Consider the following 17,677-nt stretch of genomic DNA (forward strand, 5'->3'; position numbering starts at 1 on the left):
TTGAAGCTTACATATCACCAGAACCCACTGCAGCTTCCTTCAATATTTTTTTTTGTTACATGTTTTTTGGTAAACTTTCACGTAGTTACCACTTTAAAATTAAGACAAAATATTTTCTTTTTTTTTTTTTGTAAGTGTCACTTTTATCTATGTTAATTTATTTTCCAGACTAAACAAGCACGGACTATTGTTCATCTCCAATACCAAAATTGGCCTGTTAGGTGAGTTGGCTTTCTATATACAAATCTCTTTCTTTATTTCTCTCTCTCTCTCTCTCTCTCTCTCTCTATATATATATATATATATATATATATATATATATATATATATATATATAATGATCCCCGTTTTCTATTTACAAAATTTTAGTTACGGTTTCCTCTTTTCATCCTCATGTAGTTGAGTTCTGTTTTAAAATTGAAGACTTTTGTGAAATCGGCTTATGCAAGTGCTGAGTCTATTTCTATTTAACAACTTTAGTTAATGCCTTTTTTTTTTTAATCGTTATATAAATGAATTCTCTTTTGTCATTATAAATATTTTAGAAGTCGGATTATGTAGGTGCTAAGTCTGCAATAGACAACTAAACAACTTTAACCTGTTGGCAAACATGAGAACAATTGTAGTAAAGCCAAGATTACTACTACTGCTACTCTCTATCCGTCCCTTTTCCTTCCTTCCTTATTTTTTGTTTACATTTCTAGATACAAAATAGTTGTGTGATAACGGTGAATTTGTTGACACATTTACTAATCTGTTTCAATATTAGTTTTATTTTATTTATTTAGGTTTTATTTTTTTGCTTCAGGTTTTATTAATTATTTCTTTTTTTAGATTTTAAGTTCCTATAACTTGGTTGAAGGATTCCAATATGGGTTTTTCATTCTTATATTTCTCATCGGTAGGTTCATGTGCATTTTTGCTGCTAAATGACTTTCGGCGGCGTTCAATTCGTAGAAAAATCATGTTTAATTTACGATTTTTGAGCGATTATTTGGAAAAATAGTTAACTTTACATGAATAGGGAGGATTTTTTTTTCATGTTAGAGTGATCCGTCCGTGATTTTTCATTTAAATATACTTTCATAGAAATGTTTCTGTTATGTCAAAAATAACCTATTTTCTTTACGTCACAAGTGTCATGCTCATACATGAATTCCATAGCTAATATAACATACTGACCCAACGGGTCACACGTAGTCTAGTATTTAATAAAAACAATGAATAAAAATGTCCCATAAAAAAATAAGGGGAAACTCATATATATATATGTATATATATATGTATATATATATATATACATATATATATATATTAGTGCGGCACTTGTACAGTTTAATCGAAACATTAAAAAAAGAAAATATTGAAAAAAAGGTTATATTGTACGTATCCGTTGTGAACTGAAGATCTCCAAAAAAAAAAAAAAATTTCACTTAATTTGATTGAGTATCTTTTTTTTTTTTTTTTTTTTTTTTTTTCAGCAGAAAAACACGTTTTTTCTGACACCGCGTTGAAGGTAGCCATCTTTGAATTTTATTAATATGCCACGGGGAGATAACTCAATTTAAAGTGCCGACACTCCCTCTCCATCTTTAATACTAGCTTTTCTTCGTAAAGATTGAACCGTTTGCTCAGTATCATCAACGCTCTGATCCCCAGCTGGCATCAATTGTGATGGATGGCTCTCGTCTGGGTGAGGCGCCGTGTTTTGACAAGCTTCTGGGTTTGACCTTTACTCCTGATCTGAAATGGAACACGTACATCAAGTCTGTTGCCAAGGTCGCTAGAAAGATGGTGGGATCGTTCTACCGCTCCAGAAGATATCTCACTACTGATGCAATTCTCTATCTATATAAAAGCCAAGTACGTCTAAGGATGGAATACTGTTGCCATATCTGGGCAGGAGCTGCTAAAAACAGCCTATCCTGCCTTGACAGAGTACAAAAAAGACTTCGTGGCTTAGTGGGGGATGCCCTTTTCTCTTCCCTGCAACCTCTCTCCCACAGAAGAGACGTTGCGAGCCTATCCTTGTTTTATCGTTATTTCCATGGCAGATGCTCGTCTGAACTCCAATCTCTGGTCCCCCCTCGCCAATCTTTCACTAAAAACACCCGTCTTGCTGAATCCACTTTGAAAAATTTCCCCCACTCTATATCTGTGCCTAAATCCAAACGCGGATTCCATGAACAAAGCTTCTTTCTTAGAACTGCACGCCTGTGGAACTCTGTTCCGTCTGCCTGCTTCCCTCTGGACTACAACTTGGATGTCTTCAAGTCCAATGTTAACGAATTCCTAATGAACCGTCCCCTTAAGTAAACACTTCATCAAAGCTCCACACTAAGGTAATGTACTTGCAATAACCCTTATCCCTGAGTGGCTTCCGGGCCTTGATAAGTGGTGACCAATGTGTAAAAAAAAAAAAAAAAACATATATGGAACTACAAAGTTTTTCTTCCTCCTCCTTTTCTCTCTTTCCTCTAGCTCCAAATTCTCCCTCGCTTTTTCCCTTCTCTTTAATAAATACCAAACAGCTTTTTGTTTTTTTTTATCGTTCCTCAATTGAATAGCAAACTTTAACTATCTTTCTCATTTGAAAAGGCCCTATTGGGTTGAAATAAATTTATGAGATTGGATTAAGTTTTTTGTTGTGTTTTTCTTTTCACTTTTATTTTTGCTCTGCTATGCATTGAGCTCTTCCACGGGCACAGGGATGCAACATGGACAGAGGTTAGTTTGGTTGATACTGTGGGGCCAATTAGATTGGAGATTCTTTCTAAGAGCAAGATACTAGTGGCATATAGATTAGCCAGATGTAGGAACAATATTCCATGCATGGGCGAATGGTGACCTTGTAGAGATATAGGATAGCACGATAATGAACTCGTCTTCTTTGCGGTAACCTTGGCAATGTCTTCAAAGTATTTGTTTCAATTTATGGTGCCTGTGAGTTTAAGCTAAGGAGGACGTTCCAATAATAAAGCCTCCTATTCTTTTTTATTCTACCCAAATGGATCGGAGGCATTATTATGATGACTGAACTTATGCATTCATGACCTGAAAATTTAATCTCTCTGTTGCAGATATTGACGGTGTAAGTCTCTAAGAAAACAACCCCTGTCATGAACATGTGTCAGAAACAGATGCGTAATTGAATTCCTGGCAAAAGTGCATGGAGAATGGTAGTGACTATGTAGAAAAAAAAAATTATGGAGCATGAAAGGTCACTCGTTTTAATGGTACCACTGCCATCTTCTTAGTTCTTTAACTTTTGGAGTTAAAAAAAAAATAGGAGACTTTACTTTTGGAACGACCCTCATAATTCGTTAATGTTTTATTCTTTTTTCTAGCGGGTTTCCAGAAAAGATTCCTTATCTCCTCCAGTTCATCGCAGAGGTACACACTTTTTATCGACAACAGAGAAGTTTAACAAAACCAGTCATTGTTCATTGCAGGTGAGCGGAAGGAATTTTTGTTTTGAAATAATAAATTTTAAAAACTTTCTTTTCTCTGTGTTTCCGTGAAACTGAAGGTATTAATGGAAAATTAATGTATAATTTAAATGTAAAAAAAAAATTATATATATATATATATATATATATATATATATATATATATATAGAAAGATATCTCTATATAAATAAAATACTTTTATTTATCTAGACATATATAGATAAAATATTTTTATTTATATAGATATATACAGGGTGACCCCCAAAAAAAAAAAACAAAAAACAAAAGCTAAACAGAGGCCATCTAGAACATATGGTGTAGAACGGAGAAAAAAAAAGGCCAAAGATCTTAGTGTTTTGATGTGATGTTTTGAATATAATAAACTAGTTATGGCCAAAGTTTCATTTCATTCAGACAAAATACTAAGAAACGGGGCCTAATTAGAGTTTGGATCACCCTGTATAATTAAAATATTTTTATTTATATAGACCAATATTACATAGTTGCTACACTGAACATGCTAATGTTTCGGACAGTTGGTTGGCAAGAACCAAAAGTCCTTATCAGGCGACATGATAAAACTTATGTGCCACTGGAGGCATCTGGTTCTCAAATGGAAGAAATGCAATTCTTGTTATAAAAGTTTAAATTTAAAAGGGAGGGTTGGTAGGTTAAGTGACATTTTAGACTCCAAACATAGAAAGCGATAGGGGAAAGAGAACGTCAAGAGTTAACAGGATGAAAAGGAGGAATAAAAAAGAAAATATATTAGTACTGGGACGATTAATCGTGAATCTGAAGAATTTAAACTTTTGGGGGTATCGGAATTGGAAATATTTTCCGATGCTAAAACCGATTCCTTTAATTATTGTGTAAAACAAAATCTTCGACTGCTGGCAATAATAATAAAACCATAAATATTTATTGATTTTTAACTACCAGTAAAACTAAGTCCATGGATCATCCCCTCCTACAAGTGATTTTTTTGTACTTTTGAGAAAATATATGAATCCTTAACATATTTTTATGGGTAATCAGGGAAATTAACAACTTTATAGTTATGTATTTAAAGATTTATAAAGAATCGGAATTGATAATCGTATCGGAATCTGGAATTTAGTACAGAATCAGGAAAAATGTCGGAATCATCAAATCACTAGTATATATATATATATATATATATATATAAAAATATAACACGGAAATTACATAATTGTCGATGCAATAATTTATTTCAACCTTATGGTATTTTCAAGCATCTAAACTAGACAATTACACTGTTGTGGTGTGTGTGTCTGTTGTTACGTCGGGCTACCGGACAGCTGTTTTAGGTGTCATAATGTTCTTGTTGTTTTTTTTTTTTAAATCCCTCCCATGCTAACTTAATTCCCACCCTCTCTATAAAATGTATTAAGTGGATTGCTACTACCACCCCCTCTGGGTTTTGACGGTCGGGGCCCGATTCTTTTTCATTCTTTATTTCAGTATCAAAAATGTAATTGTCTAGTTTAGATGCTTGAAAATACCATAAGGTTGAAATAAATTATTGCATCGACAATTATGTAATTTCTGTGTTATATTTTTATGTTATTGCTCTGTTTGCAATTCTTGTTATAAAAGTTTAAATTTAAAAGGGAGGGTTGGTAGGTTAAGTGACATTTTAGACTCCAAACATAGAAAGCGATAGGGGAAAGAGAACGTCAAGAGTTAACAGGATGAAAAGGAGGAATAAAAAAGAAAATATATTAGTACTGGGACGATTAATCGTGAATCTGAAGAATTTAAACTTTTGGGGGTATCGGAATTGGAAATATTTTCCGATGCTAAAACCGATTCCTTTAATTATTGTCTAAAACAAAATCTTTGATTGCTGGTAATAATAATAAAACCATAAATATTTATTGATTTTTAACTACCAGTAAAACTAAGTCCATGGATCATCCCCTCCTACAAATGATTTTTTTGTACTTTTGAGAAAATATATGAATCCTTAACATATTTTTATGGGTAATCAGGGAAATTAACAACTTTATAGTTATGTATTTAAAGATTTATAAAGAATCGGAATTGATAATCGTATCGGAATCTGGAATTTAGTACAGAATCAGGAAAAATGTCGGAATCATCAAATCACTAGTATATATATATCTATATAAACAGAGATGTGTGTGCCACAGACGATTTCTGATTGGTTAATCCAATAATCACATCTCCTAAAAAACAATCGTTTCTACGCTCTTACCTTTACCATAAAATATTATGGCTTTATTTATTGTCCATCTTGGAAGGGTTTAATTTTTTAATAACTTGTTATTTACAAATTAAAAAAATACGAAACTATTATACGAAACTAAACTACACGAAATACGCGCACACACGCACACACACACGTTCACTACCGTCACGTTGTTATGGCAACCAAACCCGCTGACTTACATAAACAGTAAACACACACAGTAAATGTGATTTTTTTCATTTTCTCATTTCACTCGTGGTCTTAAATTCATTTCGGGTTTGTATTACTGTACACATAGATTCGAATAAGTTGCCAAAAAACAAATATATAACAAATAAATGTTATCAAAGGCAAGATAAATTACTTTTCTACCAAACTGGATATATTTTTCGTGTTTTTATTCAATTTAACATGTTTATTCAGCTCGAAAAGCATACAGTGTTTACCGATGTATTGGAAAATTCAAGATGGCGGCCGATTCTCTCTTTAACACGGTAAGTTTGGAAAAAGGTGTAATAAATAAAAAACCGGTTAAAATACTGTTAAAAACTCGCTCAATATATGTTACCGTGACATAGGTTGACATATATTCGGCGGGTTTTTAATAGTATTTTGTATAGTTTTTTATTTATAACACCTTTTCCCAAACTTACGGTGTTAAAGAATGTGTGAGACGCCATCTTGAATTTTCCAACACATCGGTAAACACTGTATTCTTTTCGAGCTGAATAAACATGTTAAATTGAATAAAAACACGAAAAATATATCCAGTTTTTATCGTTTTTTTACCTTCTCTGCAGAAGTACAAAAAAAAAAAAAAAAAAAAAAAAAAACGGAAGGTACTTTTACAGAATGTTAAACTAACCCTAACCGATGTTTTATGTTTAGTTTAGGAAAAGTCAGAAGAAACAAAAGTCATTATTGCATGAAATATACGTATTTAGTTGAAGTATTGCTTATGTCAATTCTTTCGAAGAAATTTAGCAAGAATACCTGTAAACCAGGAAATCGGTAAAATGTCATCATGGATGAATACTTGTCTATTATAATTTCTACCCTTGACAAAAACTTAGCCATAACAAAAGAGATTTATTGTTCAGATTGTTTTTGAGATTGATTTCTAAAAAGATATTTTATAAATAAAATCGACTTTAAAATTAAAGACTTAAATTACAATAATTGAATTTAAACATTCTTATTTCAATATTTGGCACATAACACCTGCAAAAATGATCACAATGTCAGGATTTCATTTTATTTCAGAATCGATGGCAAATTGTGTAGATTGATATCTCATTATATTAAATACTAATATTTAACATTAGTTTATCATTTAAGCCGATAAAAAGCCCTTTTTTTTTCGAGTCATAAAAGGATTTGGAGTTTCCTAATCAACCTTTCGGGTGCAGTTGCACGCTCTCAAAATAACTAAAGTGTTGGCTTTAAAAAAATTGGTTCATTAAAACTAAACAGGTTTAGTTTTAATAAAAAAAAAAATTTTTAAAAAATCGCTTTGGTAATTAGATATGTCGTATGGTTATCCCTAATCGCTGAATAAAACCGCTAACGAGTTGAATGATTACGACATAAAATTAAACTCGGGTTCCTGAAACGGAAACTTCGTTTGTTTTTGTTTTTTTCTTATCAATATATTTACATTGTTATTTTGTTTTCATTTTCAATCATTCAAACAGTTTTCTTTTTCAAGTAATCCAAGTTACAAAATTCCCACTGTTTACTATGCTAAAATCACAATGACTTATGTATACCTATTAACCCTTATCCTTGAGTGGCCTCTGGGCCTTGATAAGTGGTGACACCCATGTAAAAAAAAAAAAAAAATCACTCGAACAGTTTTCTTTTTATAATGTACAGTTTTAAAAGTTTAAAAACTATATAGTTTTTACTTCAGGAAAATTAATGGGTCAGTTTTTACGATGTGCCCTGTTAAAATACTGTTAAAAACTCGCTCAATATATGTTACCGTGACATAGGTTGACATATATTCGGTGGGTTTTTAATAGTATTTTGTATAGTTTTTTTTATTTATAACACCTTTTCCCAAACTTACGGTGTTAAAGAGGGTGTGAGATGCCATCTTGAATTTTCCAACACATCGGTAAACACTGTATGTTTTTCGAGCTGAATAAATATATTACATTGAATAAAAACACAAAAAATATATCCAGTTAGGTAGAAAAGTAACTTATCTTGCCTTTGATAACATTTATTTATATATTTGTTTTTGACTATTTTTTCGAATCTATGTGTACAGTAATACAAACCCACGATATGAATACTCACGTTGTTATATATATATATATATATATATATATATATATATATATATATATATATATATATATATATATAAATGAGATTATAGCAGTTAAAAAACATTTTTAAAACACACACACACCTTTTTCAAAGTGATCAGAAATCGTATAAAAGTAAAAAGGGTAAATTTTTACTTACTTTCCAACTTAATCACCTTTAACGTGACTTTTACAGTTTTTTTTTTTAAATGGAATTCATTTACCGATACAAAAGAAATGATAAGTAAATAAATCCATAAATAAATATTATAAATGGTTTATTTTAATACTTGCCAGGATGCGGAGGAAAATGAATGAAGGGGGAGGGGAATAAAATAAAAACATTTTGGAAACAGAGTAAGTTTGAAAGAATTGCTTTGCACAGAAAGAAATTAATGAAAAAATAAAATTAAATTTCTTTTCTTTCTTGATTTTTTTTTTAGTTTTTTATGAAAAAGGAAGTCAAAATTAAGACTATAAAAAACAATTTTTATTAAGAGCGAACCTCAGTCGTCAGGTCTGTAAAAAAAAGACGTGGAATAATAAATGTTTTCTAATACAAATTGTTTTTACTTATGTGTTCATTTGTCTCTTTGAAGTTCGTTTGTTTAATATATCGGTTTGCAATATAATTTTGTCATTCTGTCAGACTCAAATTTTAAATCTATATATCTATAAAAGTGAAAGTGTGTGTGTGTGTGTGTGTGTCTGTGTACATTTCCCTATGAAATAACTCTGTCAATTTTTAGTCTACAGACTCGAAATTTGATATACAGGGTACTGAGATTTGGAAAAATCTATGTGATCGGTTTTTAGCCAGAAATTTGGCGATTAAGGGGTCAAAGTTCAACGATTTGAGCTTTGAGAACTCTACCAAACTTCTCCGACAATTTTGGGTCTACACACTTGAAATGGCTAAATACAGACCAATCAACATGAAGATTTAAAAAATGAAAATAAAGGTTAGTTAACCAGGTTTCGTTCCTCGCTCAACAGAGCTAAATTGAGGAAAATACAATTTAAAAAAAAAAAATAGATGTGAACTTTTTTTTTTCTTCCCCGCCATATTCATGATTTTTTTTTTTTTTAAATCATATTTTCCTTGATTTAGCTCTGTTGAGCGAGGAACAAAACCCGGTTAGCTAACCTTTTATTTTCATTTTTTATTTTTTTAAATCATCATGTTGATTGGTCTGTATTTAGCCAATATATATATATATATATAGTAGAGATTTAGAAGGCTGTCACAATGCGAGGAATGAGATATAGTCGGTGTTGATGAGAGAAGACGAAAACAAGTGGCGATTTACAAATCAATAAGTATACACATATATATCTATATATACATATATTTATTCAATTGTATTAAGTATAAATGTCTTACTTGTTATGTCTGTGACCCAATCCATCATATTTCGGGAAAAAAATACTCCTTTTCAAATGGTGGGCATGACAGATCGATTCAAAACATCCAGCATGTTTTGAATCGATCTGTCATGTCCACCATTTGAAAAGGGGAATATTTTTCCCGAAATATATTATGGATATTGTCACAGACATAACAAGTAAGACATTTGTATTTAATACAATTGAATAAATATATGTATATATAGATATATATGTGTGTACTTATTGATTTGTAAATCGCCACTTATTTTCGTCTTCTATCTCATTCCTCGCATTATGATAGCCTTCTAAATCTCTAATACATACTTATCCACACAATGCTTCAAGTAAACTACATATCAATTCTCTCTCACTCACTCTCTCTCTCTCTCTCTCTCTCTCTCTCTCTATATATATATATATATATATATATATATATATATATATATATATATACTTTGGCAGCAAGTTATTATTTATACATGTCTGATTAAACCCTTATTAACCGAATCACATTAAGTATTGGGACAAATATACTAACAATTAATAATAAATAAATAACTAAATCAATAAAATATAAAAGAAATTAAAATAAAATAAGAAAATTAAAATTAAAAATGAATAATTCACCCCTACCTATCCTACGCCTACTTATGTAACCAATATGAAATAAAACAGAATTAACTATAAATGCACCCAAGCCTTACTAAAGAACGACAACAACAGCAACCACTCCTAAGGATGATCGGAAGTACTGATGGAAAGCGCTAGAAAATATGGCCGAACAACAACTACTGGGTGTTATACTATATAACCTACCAGCCGAAACGAGAATAATCGCACAGCGAATAGAAAAGATTACCAGTAAAATTGGAAAAAAGGCGAACTCAGTTAGATTTAATCAGACATGCATAAATAGATATATATAAGGTGCCTTCAATAAATTTCCAGACTTTTTTTGTACAGACATTGTACACTCTTGAAAATTCAGTATGTTATTGCTATATATACAGCTACAGCAGGAATTGGAATACACGCTACTAAAGCCTGATTGTCACAGCTGGTGAATTTCAAAAATGCAATCTCGGCGTGAGCACACTTTAGAAGAACGATATGCAATAAAATTATGTTTTAAACATGGAAAAATTGACATAAGTGTATGGAATACTTCAGATTGCTTTTGGACCATCTTGCATGAATGGAGCATCAGTTTTTTTAATGGCATAAGAGATTCAAGGAAGGCGGGGAGTCTATGGGGAATGATGAGAGGTGGAGGAGGAGTAATAAAGTCAGAACATCATAATGACCCCGCTAATTAATTCCCTAATAGTAGCCCCCTGCTTCAAAGTGGCCTTGTTTGGGGTGAAAATTGAATAAAAAAAAAAAAAAAAAAAAAAATTGATTGGCCAAATAAAGAATTTCATTGATAAGAACCGTCGTGTGTCAATAGAGACGATAAGTGCACAGTTTGATGTCAGTGTGGGAACTGTCGCATAATTATTCGTGAGAAACTGAAGATGTGGAAGATTTGTGCAAAGTTTGTCCCAAGGGTGCAGTCCACAACTATATCTTTGTCACAGACTATTTGACCAAGATAGACATCAAGACAGTTCCTCATCCTCCCTATACTCAAGACCTTGCTCTCTGTGACTTTTTGGTTATTTCCTAAGCTCAAGAAAAACCTTAGAGGCTGTCGCTATGAGACAAGTAAGGAGATGGAAGAGGCTGTGATGAGGGTCATTGACATGCTTTTTTTTTTTTTTTTTTTTTACATAGGCATCACCAATTACCAAGGCCAAGAGGGCACTCTGGGATAAGGGTTAAAGAGTGTACAGTAGAAATTGGACAATATAGTAATTGTTAGTAATGGAAATTAGTTGCTTACACAAAAGAACATGGAACCTTCCAGAAGTTGTTGGAACGGTACAACAAGTGCATTGCAGCCAGAGGAGATTACTTCGAAGGGGACTATAGTTTCATGTGTGTTCTATCATTATAAGTGCCCACACGAAAAAGTCTGGAAACTTATTAAAGGCACCTTGTACTTGCAACTGGAATTAAAACAGTGCCGTCTCAGGAAAGGTGTGGTTGTTGATTGTGCAACTCTTGCCACAATAAGTTCACGCACGGACACCCTTCAGCGTGTATCCATAGTCCGACAAGATTGAACGGAGCTGTTTTATATGCTAATAAGAGGATAAAATCCAACAGTGTGAATTAAAAATTGAAAAAGAAGATCAAAATACTCAATGTTTTGCCCATTATTTCATGAGCTTTTTCAAGAGTGAAAAAAAATAGCTAAAATGGTACATGAGAAGAAATTGTTTATTTCAGGAGAATTTATACAGTGTAAGCTATCTAAATTCATGTCAAAAATATACATGCACTTTCTTTTAGCTTTTCAATTTTGTTTTTTTTATTTTCCTTTTAGCAACGGTGTAGGACGGACAGGCACATTCATCTCAATCTACGCAGGAGTTCAGGAAGTGAACTGTGCCAATGGGATGCTGGATGTTCAGGCTCTTTCTCAGAAAATGATGAGCAAAAGACGATACATCATCCGAGACAAAGAACAACTCAAGTTCTCTTATGACGCCATCTTGTACCACGCGGAAGACCTACTCATGAAACGTACGTTTGCTTATGTTCTTGCGTTCTTTTCTGATATATTGAATTTGCCGACATCAGCACTAGAATTACTCAAGACTAATAGTGCTATGCATATCAATTATAAATATAATCTATATATGTATATAAAAGCCAAAATGTGTGTGTGTGCGTATGTATGTATGTTCGCTTTTTATGTATGTCCACAAAAGGCTTTTTCCGGGAAGCCATCGGTCGACTCACTTAAAACTTTTTATATGCTGTCTAAATGATAATATCTACAAATTAAGCATTGAAAGTTGACCTCATTAAGTCATTAAGTACAGGCACCTGCCAATTCTTAATACTTAAATTAATTCAAACATGTTTCCGTTACTATTTCTTGGTGGCCGATCGGTTAACGTCGCATGTTTTTTTCACACTTTATTTTCCAACTTCGCCTCAAGGCTTCGGGTTCCATCCTTCCTACTTACCTACCAAAACTTTTTCTTTTTAAACCCTCCCTCCCCTCCCTGACACAAGCACCTGGGCAACGATTTTTTATTATTCTTTTGTTTTGATTTACCCAAAATCACACACACTTCGAAACCCCCGGGCAACGCCGGGTACCCCCACTAGTCATATATATATATATATATATATATATATATATATATATATATATATATATATATATATATATATATATAAAGCAAAAATGTGTATTAGTGTGTGTGTGTGTGTGTGTTTGCATTTTTTGTGTATGTCTGGCAAAGGCTCTTGGAAGGGGGCGCGCTCGGGGCGGTTACTGCTTCTTAGAATTTTTTAAATGCTACCTAGATTATAATATCTCCGAGTTACAAAAGGAGGTTTATTTGGGCGATTTTTATACACTATTTCTTCGTCTACAGGGGTTTGTTTGGCTTTTCAGTATAAAAGTGAAACTGAATCCGAAGCAAAATGGAGCTCCCTGGCACTCATGGCAGGGACGTCCAGAAAAGAAATGAGCTTTGATCAATGTGGGGGAAACTCCTTATATCAGACAATTGTTATTCATTTGGACACTCCCCTCTACATGGGGACCTGGTCTTCCCCAACATATTGGGAAAACTGGCGGCATTTCATTCCCCCATGGCGTTTGATCTCATTAAATTTACGCACTTGTCACTTAACTTTTTAATTGTCCGGCAAAGGCTCTTGGAAGGGGGGCGCTCGGGGCAGTTACTGTTTCTTAGAACCTTTTAAATGCTACCTAGATTATAATATCTACGATTTACGAAAGGGAGTGCTGTGCATGTTTTATTTGGGCGACTTTTACACGCTATTTTCACAGTATTTCTTAGTCTCCACGTGTTTATTTGGCTTTTCTGTATATAAGCGAAACTGAACCCGTAGCAAAATGAGCCTCGCTGGCACTCGTGCTCGGGATATCCAGAAAGCAACAAGGTTTGATCAAAGCAGGGAAAAACTCTTATATCAAACAATCGCTATTCATTTGGACACTCCCCTTTATATGGGGGGGGGGCTGGTTTTCCCCAACATCTTGGCAGGGAAACAAACCCTAACACAGAAACTGGCTTGCAGGCAAAGTTAAGTGTGTTTCACTCCCCTACTATGCCGTGATGTTTGGCCTCATTAAATGTACACACTTGTCACGTTTAACTTCTTAATCGTTTAATTTCACGCATTCTCAGTTCTCTGCCCGCGTAGCGTGGCGGTAAGTTATCAGCCTATTGACCTCGAGGGTTTGGGGTCGAGCCTACCTACTTACCAGAACTTTTTTTCTTTTACACCTCCAAACACCCGGGCAACGCCGGGTACCCCCGCTAGTTTATTATATAAATCTCACCTGAGATTTGCATTAAATATTTTTTATTTTCTCTTTTATTTCTCTTTCTCTTTTTTATTCTTTTTTCTTTTTGTCCTTTTTCTTCTTTCTTCTTTTTTTATTTAAATAAAAGTCAAGATTTGCATTAAATATGTTTTTTCTTTTCCTCTTTTTCTCTTTCTCTGATTCTTCTTTTTTCTACAATTTCTTTTGTCTTTTTTCTTTCTCTTTCATTTTATTTCATTCGATTTATTATGCTTCTCCCATGTTCTTATTTTGATATTGATTTAATTTATTTTACAATACAGATGTTATCCTCAAGTTTACTCTTGATAAGTTTTCTATGTGATAATTTAAAAACCTTTCTTTTTTTTTCTTTTTTCTTTTTTTTTTTTTTTTTTTTTTTTTTTTTTGAGGCCAGTGGTGGAGGTTTACGCTCTTGGTGTGCTCCATATACTAATTTAGATATCAATACAACTTATTACCTTACGAGATTTCTCATGTGCTGTTGTCCTGAGAATGACATGAAACTGCGTTCAGTGGCGAGACCCCGATATGAGAGCTTTGTGGAGTGGGGAGTGACCTGTTAGTAGCCATTGTCTCAAAGTGCATTCTGACCTGGAGCAGTGGTGGGTTAGGCGTATTGTTGTGTAAAAAGAATGCAAAACAAATGAAAGCTGTAAATAGTTGACCAGTTTTGTTGTGCGTTAGCGAACATTTATGCAAATAACTGTGTGACGTTTAAAAGTACTTCATGAAATAAAGGGATAACTGAAAATGACTTTTCCTGTTGTTAATTATTAAATTTTTGGCCCCCCCCCCCCCCCGACAAAAGGAGAGTGGACCTGTAAATTCACCCTTGCCGATTCATCCGTTCTCACTTGTCTCAATAATTACCCCTTGGAATTTTCGCACAAACATTAAACATGATATGAGTGAAAAAAGTAACAGAACGGATTTTCCGGAAAAACTCTGGTTGCTCCTAGGGGGGCCTTTCAATTTACACTTTTGTGCTTATTAAAAAAAAAAAAAATAATAAAACTTTTTGAAAAGTTGTAACTAACTGATTTCTATATAATTTTGTTTGTCTGTACTTTGCGATACCTCTTGGGTGTGCCCCAGGGGCTCTTTTTAGGGCTAATAAAATCCATTTTTTGAACTATTTTACCATATTTCCCCAAAATTTTCTGTGTATGCCTATTTAGCAGTTTTGCATGGTGCGGAACTCAAATTTAAATATGTTAAGGCCTTGGGGACTTTTGGGGTTAAATTGGGGTTATGATGGACTTAGTCATTTCTTTTTTCGCATGGTGCAGAACTCAAATTTACATATGTTAAGGCCTAAAACTGCACTGTTTGTTCATTTTCACCAGGATTTGACTTGGGGACTTTTGGGGCTAAATGGGGGAGGGGGCAAATGCTGAACTTAGTCATTTTTTTTTTTATGTCTCGTTCATTGTGCCATCACGGGGGACCATGCATGCTTCACTTGTTTGTTTTAATCTATCATTGTGTATCTATTAAATTTTGTTTTGAAAACTTTCATTTTGCCTGGAGACGGCCTTGCAAAACTTTGAAAAGCCTTGAAAATGGATGTTAAAAATCTGTACGAAACCTCATATCATTCTCATATCATTTCTCCCCATGCAACACATGACCTCAACCCTCACTGACCAGAATTCAATTCCATACAGCATCAGTATTTATGATTAGACTATTTTATGTTATGATGGAAGTCTGCGCTCTCAGTGTGCTTCATTTATTATTGATTTTGTATATTTTTACAATGCAGGTGGCATTCTTACAAACAAAGCTTCCTTTGGAGATAAACTTCCCAACCGGGGAGGCAAAACCCACCAGAGAAAGCCGTCAGAGGACCTGATTCTCTCAACCGTACAAACCCAACTCTCCAAAGACCCCAAAACAACCCCGAATCCCAGCAAGGAAGCGAGTGACACGTTACCCAAAGCGGACAACACAAACACTGAAGCACACCTAGCGCCACCTGACGTGAGTCTTGTGAACTCTTCTCTCCCGGATGTAGTCCAGCCGCAGTGTCATGTCAGCCACCTCGACGCGGACGCTGGAGCAGAGCTTGATTTGCACGGCGAAGGCCCCGCCCAGGCTCGCAGCCGGTCGGGTTCGGGCTCGTCAGCAAAGAGCCTTGGCACTTCTGGGGGGGGCAGCGGTACCGGATCTGTGAGCGGCTCGCCTCAGCATACGGGCGGGGGTGCTAAGAAGAATGTGCCGCTCTCCATGGCACAACTGCAGAATCCGAGCACGTTCACTTTGGAACCGACGACCGGACGCAAGAAAATCACAAAGTCGAGTTTTATCAATAAAACCACATCAATCACCGACAGTATGAACGACCCCGGAGACCCCCTTAGCTCTCTCGATCCACTCTGGTCTATTAACAAAAGGGAAGAATCCTAGATTTGACAAGGTTTCATAATTCGTTTTTTTTTTTTGTCTTTTGTTTTTTTTTTGGAGGGGGGGGTTAAATTTTTAGAAGGGGGTTCAGTTTGATATCTGTTAAAGTAAAACCCTCCTGGAGTTGATGCTTTTCAAGAATTTCTTAACCCCTCTCTAAAAATCAAATTATCTAAAAAAAGGTATCTTCAGATATCTATATCAATTAAAAACCAAATTCCAAGACTATTTAAAAAATTTTTTTGTTTTTCACTTACCGTTCAATTTTTAGAATGGCATACAATTTGCGACGTGACTTTAATTCAGAAAAGACATTTGTTCACCAGAATGTTTGATCCTTGTCCAGAACTCCTTCTATATTAAAACAAAATGAAAATAAAGAAAAAATTCTGTATTCATGTACATATCTGTAACGAAATGAAAATATCATATTCCTAAAATCTCTTAAATTGATCAAGCAGTTTTATTTTTAAATAAGAAAATCAAGTTTCATGAGTAACACAAGAGCGGCTGTCTTGTCCGCCATTTTAAAAAAATATAACAAAAAAAACAAAGGGACATAACTCAACAATAATTCAAACTTGCAATCCTATTGTTAAAATTTTTTTTTTTTTTTTTTCTTTAAATGGCTATTTGATCAGTTTACGTGATTTTATTTTTAAATATGGTATTTTCGTTTCGTTATGGGTACATACATCATGCAGATTTTGTAGTGCTTCTATATTATAATAACGAAAAAAAATATTGAATTTCAAGTAAAACAAATGGCATTTACGTAATTGACATGCTATAAATAGTAACATATCCAAAAATTACGGAAAACGATGAGGCAGAAAATTAATTATTAATGAAAAACAGTTTTCGATAAAGTTTAGATGAGGAATAAAATTTAACATTTCATTATGTGATGTAAGCAACAAAACTTAATTATCTCCCCTGTCAACTTCTCTCTAGCATAATATAGTGATTTCACAAATATATTTTTTTCATTAATAATTATTTTTCTACCTCATCGTTTTTCGTAATTTTTGGATATGTTACTGTTTGCGACATGAGAATTACGTAGGTCCTATTTGTTTTACTTGAAAGTCAATATTTTTTTTTTTTTGCAAGTTTTTTTCGTTATATAGAAGCTTTATATTTTATTTATTATATAGAAGCGTTATATAGAAACTTAATATTTTATTTTATATAACTTTATTTTTTTTCGTTATATAGAAGTTCTCTTTATTCATTTATTTTTTGTTATATAGAAGCACCAATTTTTTTTTGTTTTAATTCTAAGCAAGAACCAAATCTTTTGACTAAATATCGATCACAAAAATCAAGTTGAGGACTGTTTTATCGAGATGGGAAATTGAATCTTTTTCTAAAAATTGAATAAATCACATAAAAAAGTTATGAAAAGAAAATCTTGATTTTATTGAAAAGAAATCTAAAGAA

At 33.3% G+C, this 17,677-nt stretch overlaps 1 protein-coding gene across 3 annotated transcripts in view; it reads left to right on the forward strand.

The window, feature by feature from the left end:
• LOC145268667 (tyrosine-protein phosphatase non-receptor type 23-like) overlaps positions 1 to 16,471 on the forward strand; it is a 144,856-nt gene extending 128,385 nt beyond the window's left edge. For 2 of the 3 annotated variants that reach the window (XM_080124154.1, XM_080124155.1), the window contains 4 exons: positions 169 to 221; positions 3,348 to 3,452; positions 11,819 to 12,018; positions 15,594 to 16,471. In XM_080124154.1, coding sequence (XP_079980280.1) covers positions 169 to 221; positions 3,348 to 3,452; positions 11,819 to 12,018; positions 15,594 to 16,237 — 1,002 coding nt within the window. In that variant the 3' untranslated portion in view covers positions 16,238 to 16,471. Of the gene's footprint in view, positions 1 to 168; positions 222 to 3,347; positions 3,453 to 11,818; positions 12,019 to 14,222; positions 14,401 to 15,593 lie in introns of those variants that run through there. The other variant, XM_080124156.1, reaches the window with a different exon arrangement.
• The last annotated feature ends 1,206 nt before the right edge of the window (positions 16,472 to 17,677 follow it).

The sequence above is a fragment of the Euprymna scolopes genome, chromosome 44 (assembly GCF_053919585.1).
Source record: "Euprymna scolopes isolate OS-2025 chromosome 44, ASM5391958v1, whole genome shotgun sequence".
Classification (NCBI taxonomy): domain Eukaryota; kingdom Metazoa; phylum Mollusca; class Cephalopoda; order Sepiida; family Sepiolidae; genus Euprymna; species Euprymna scolopes.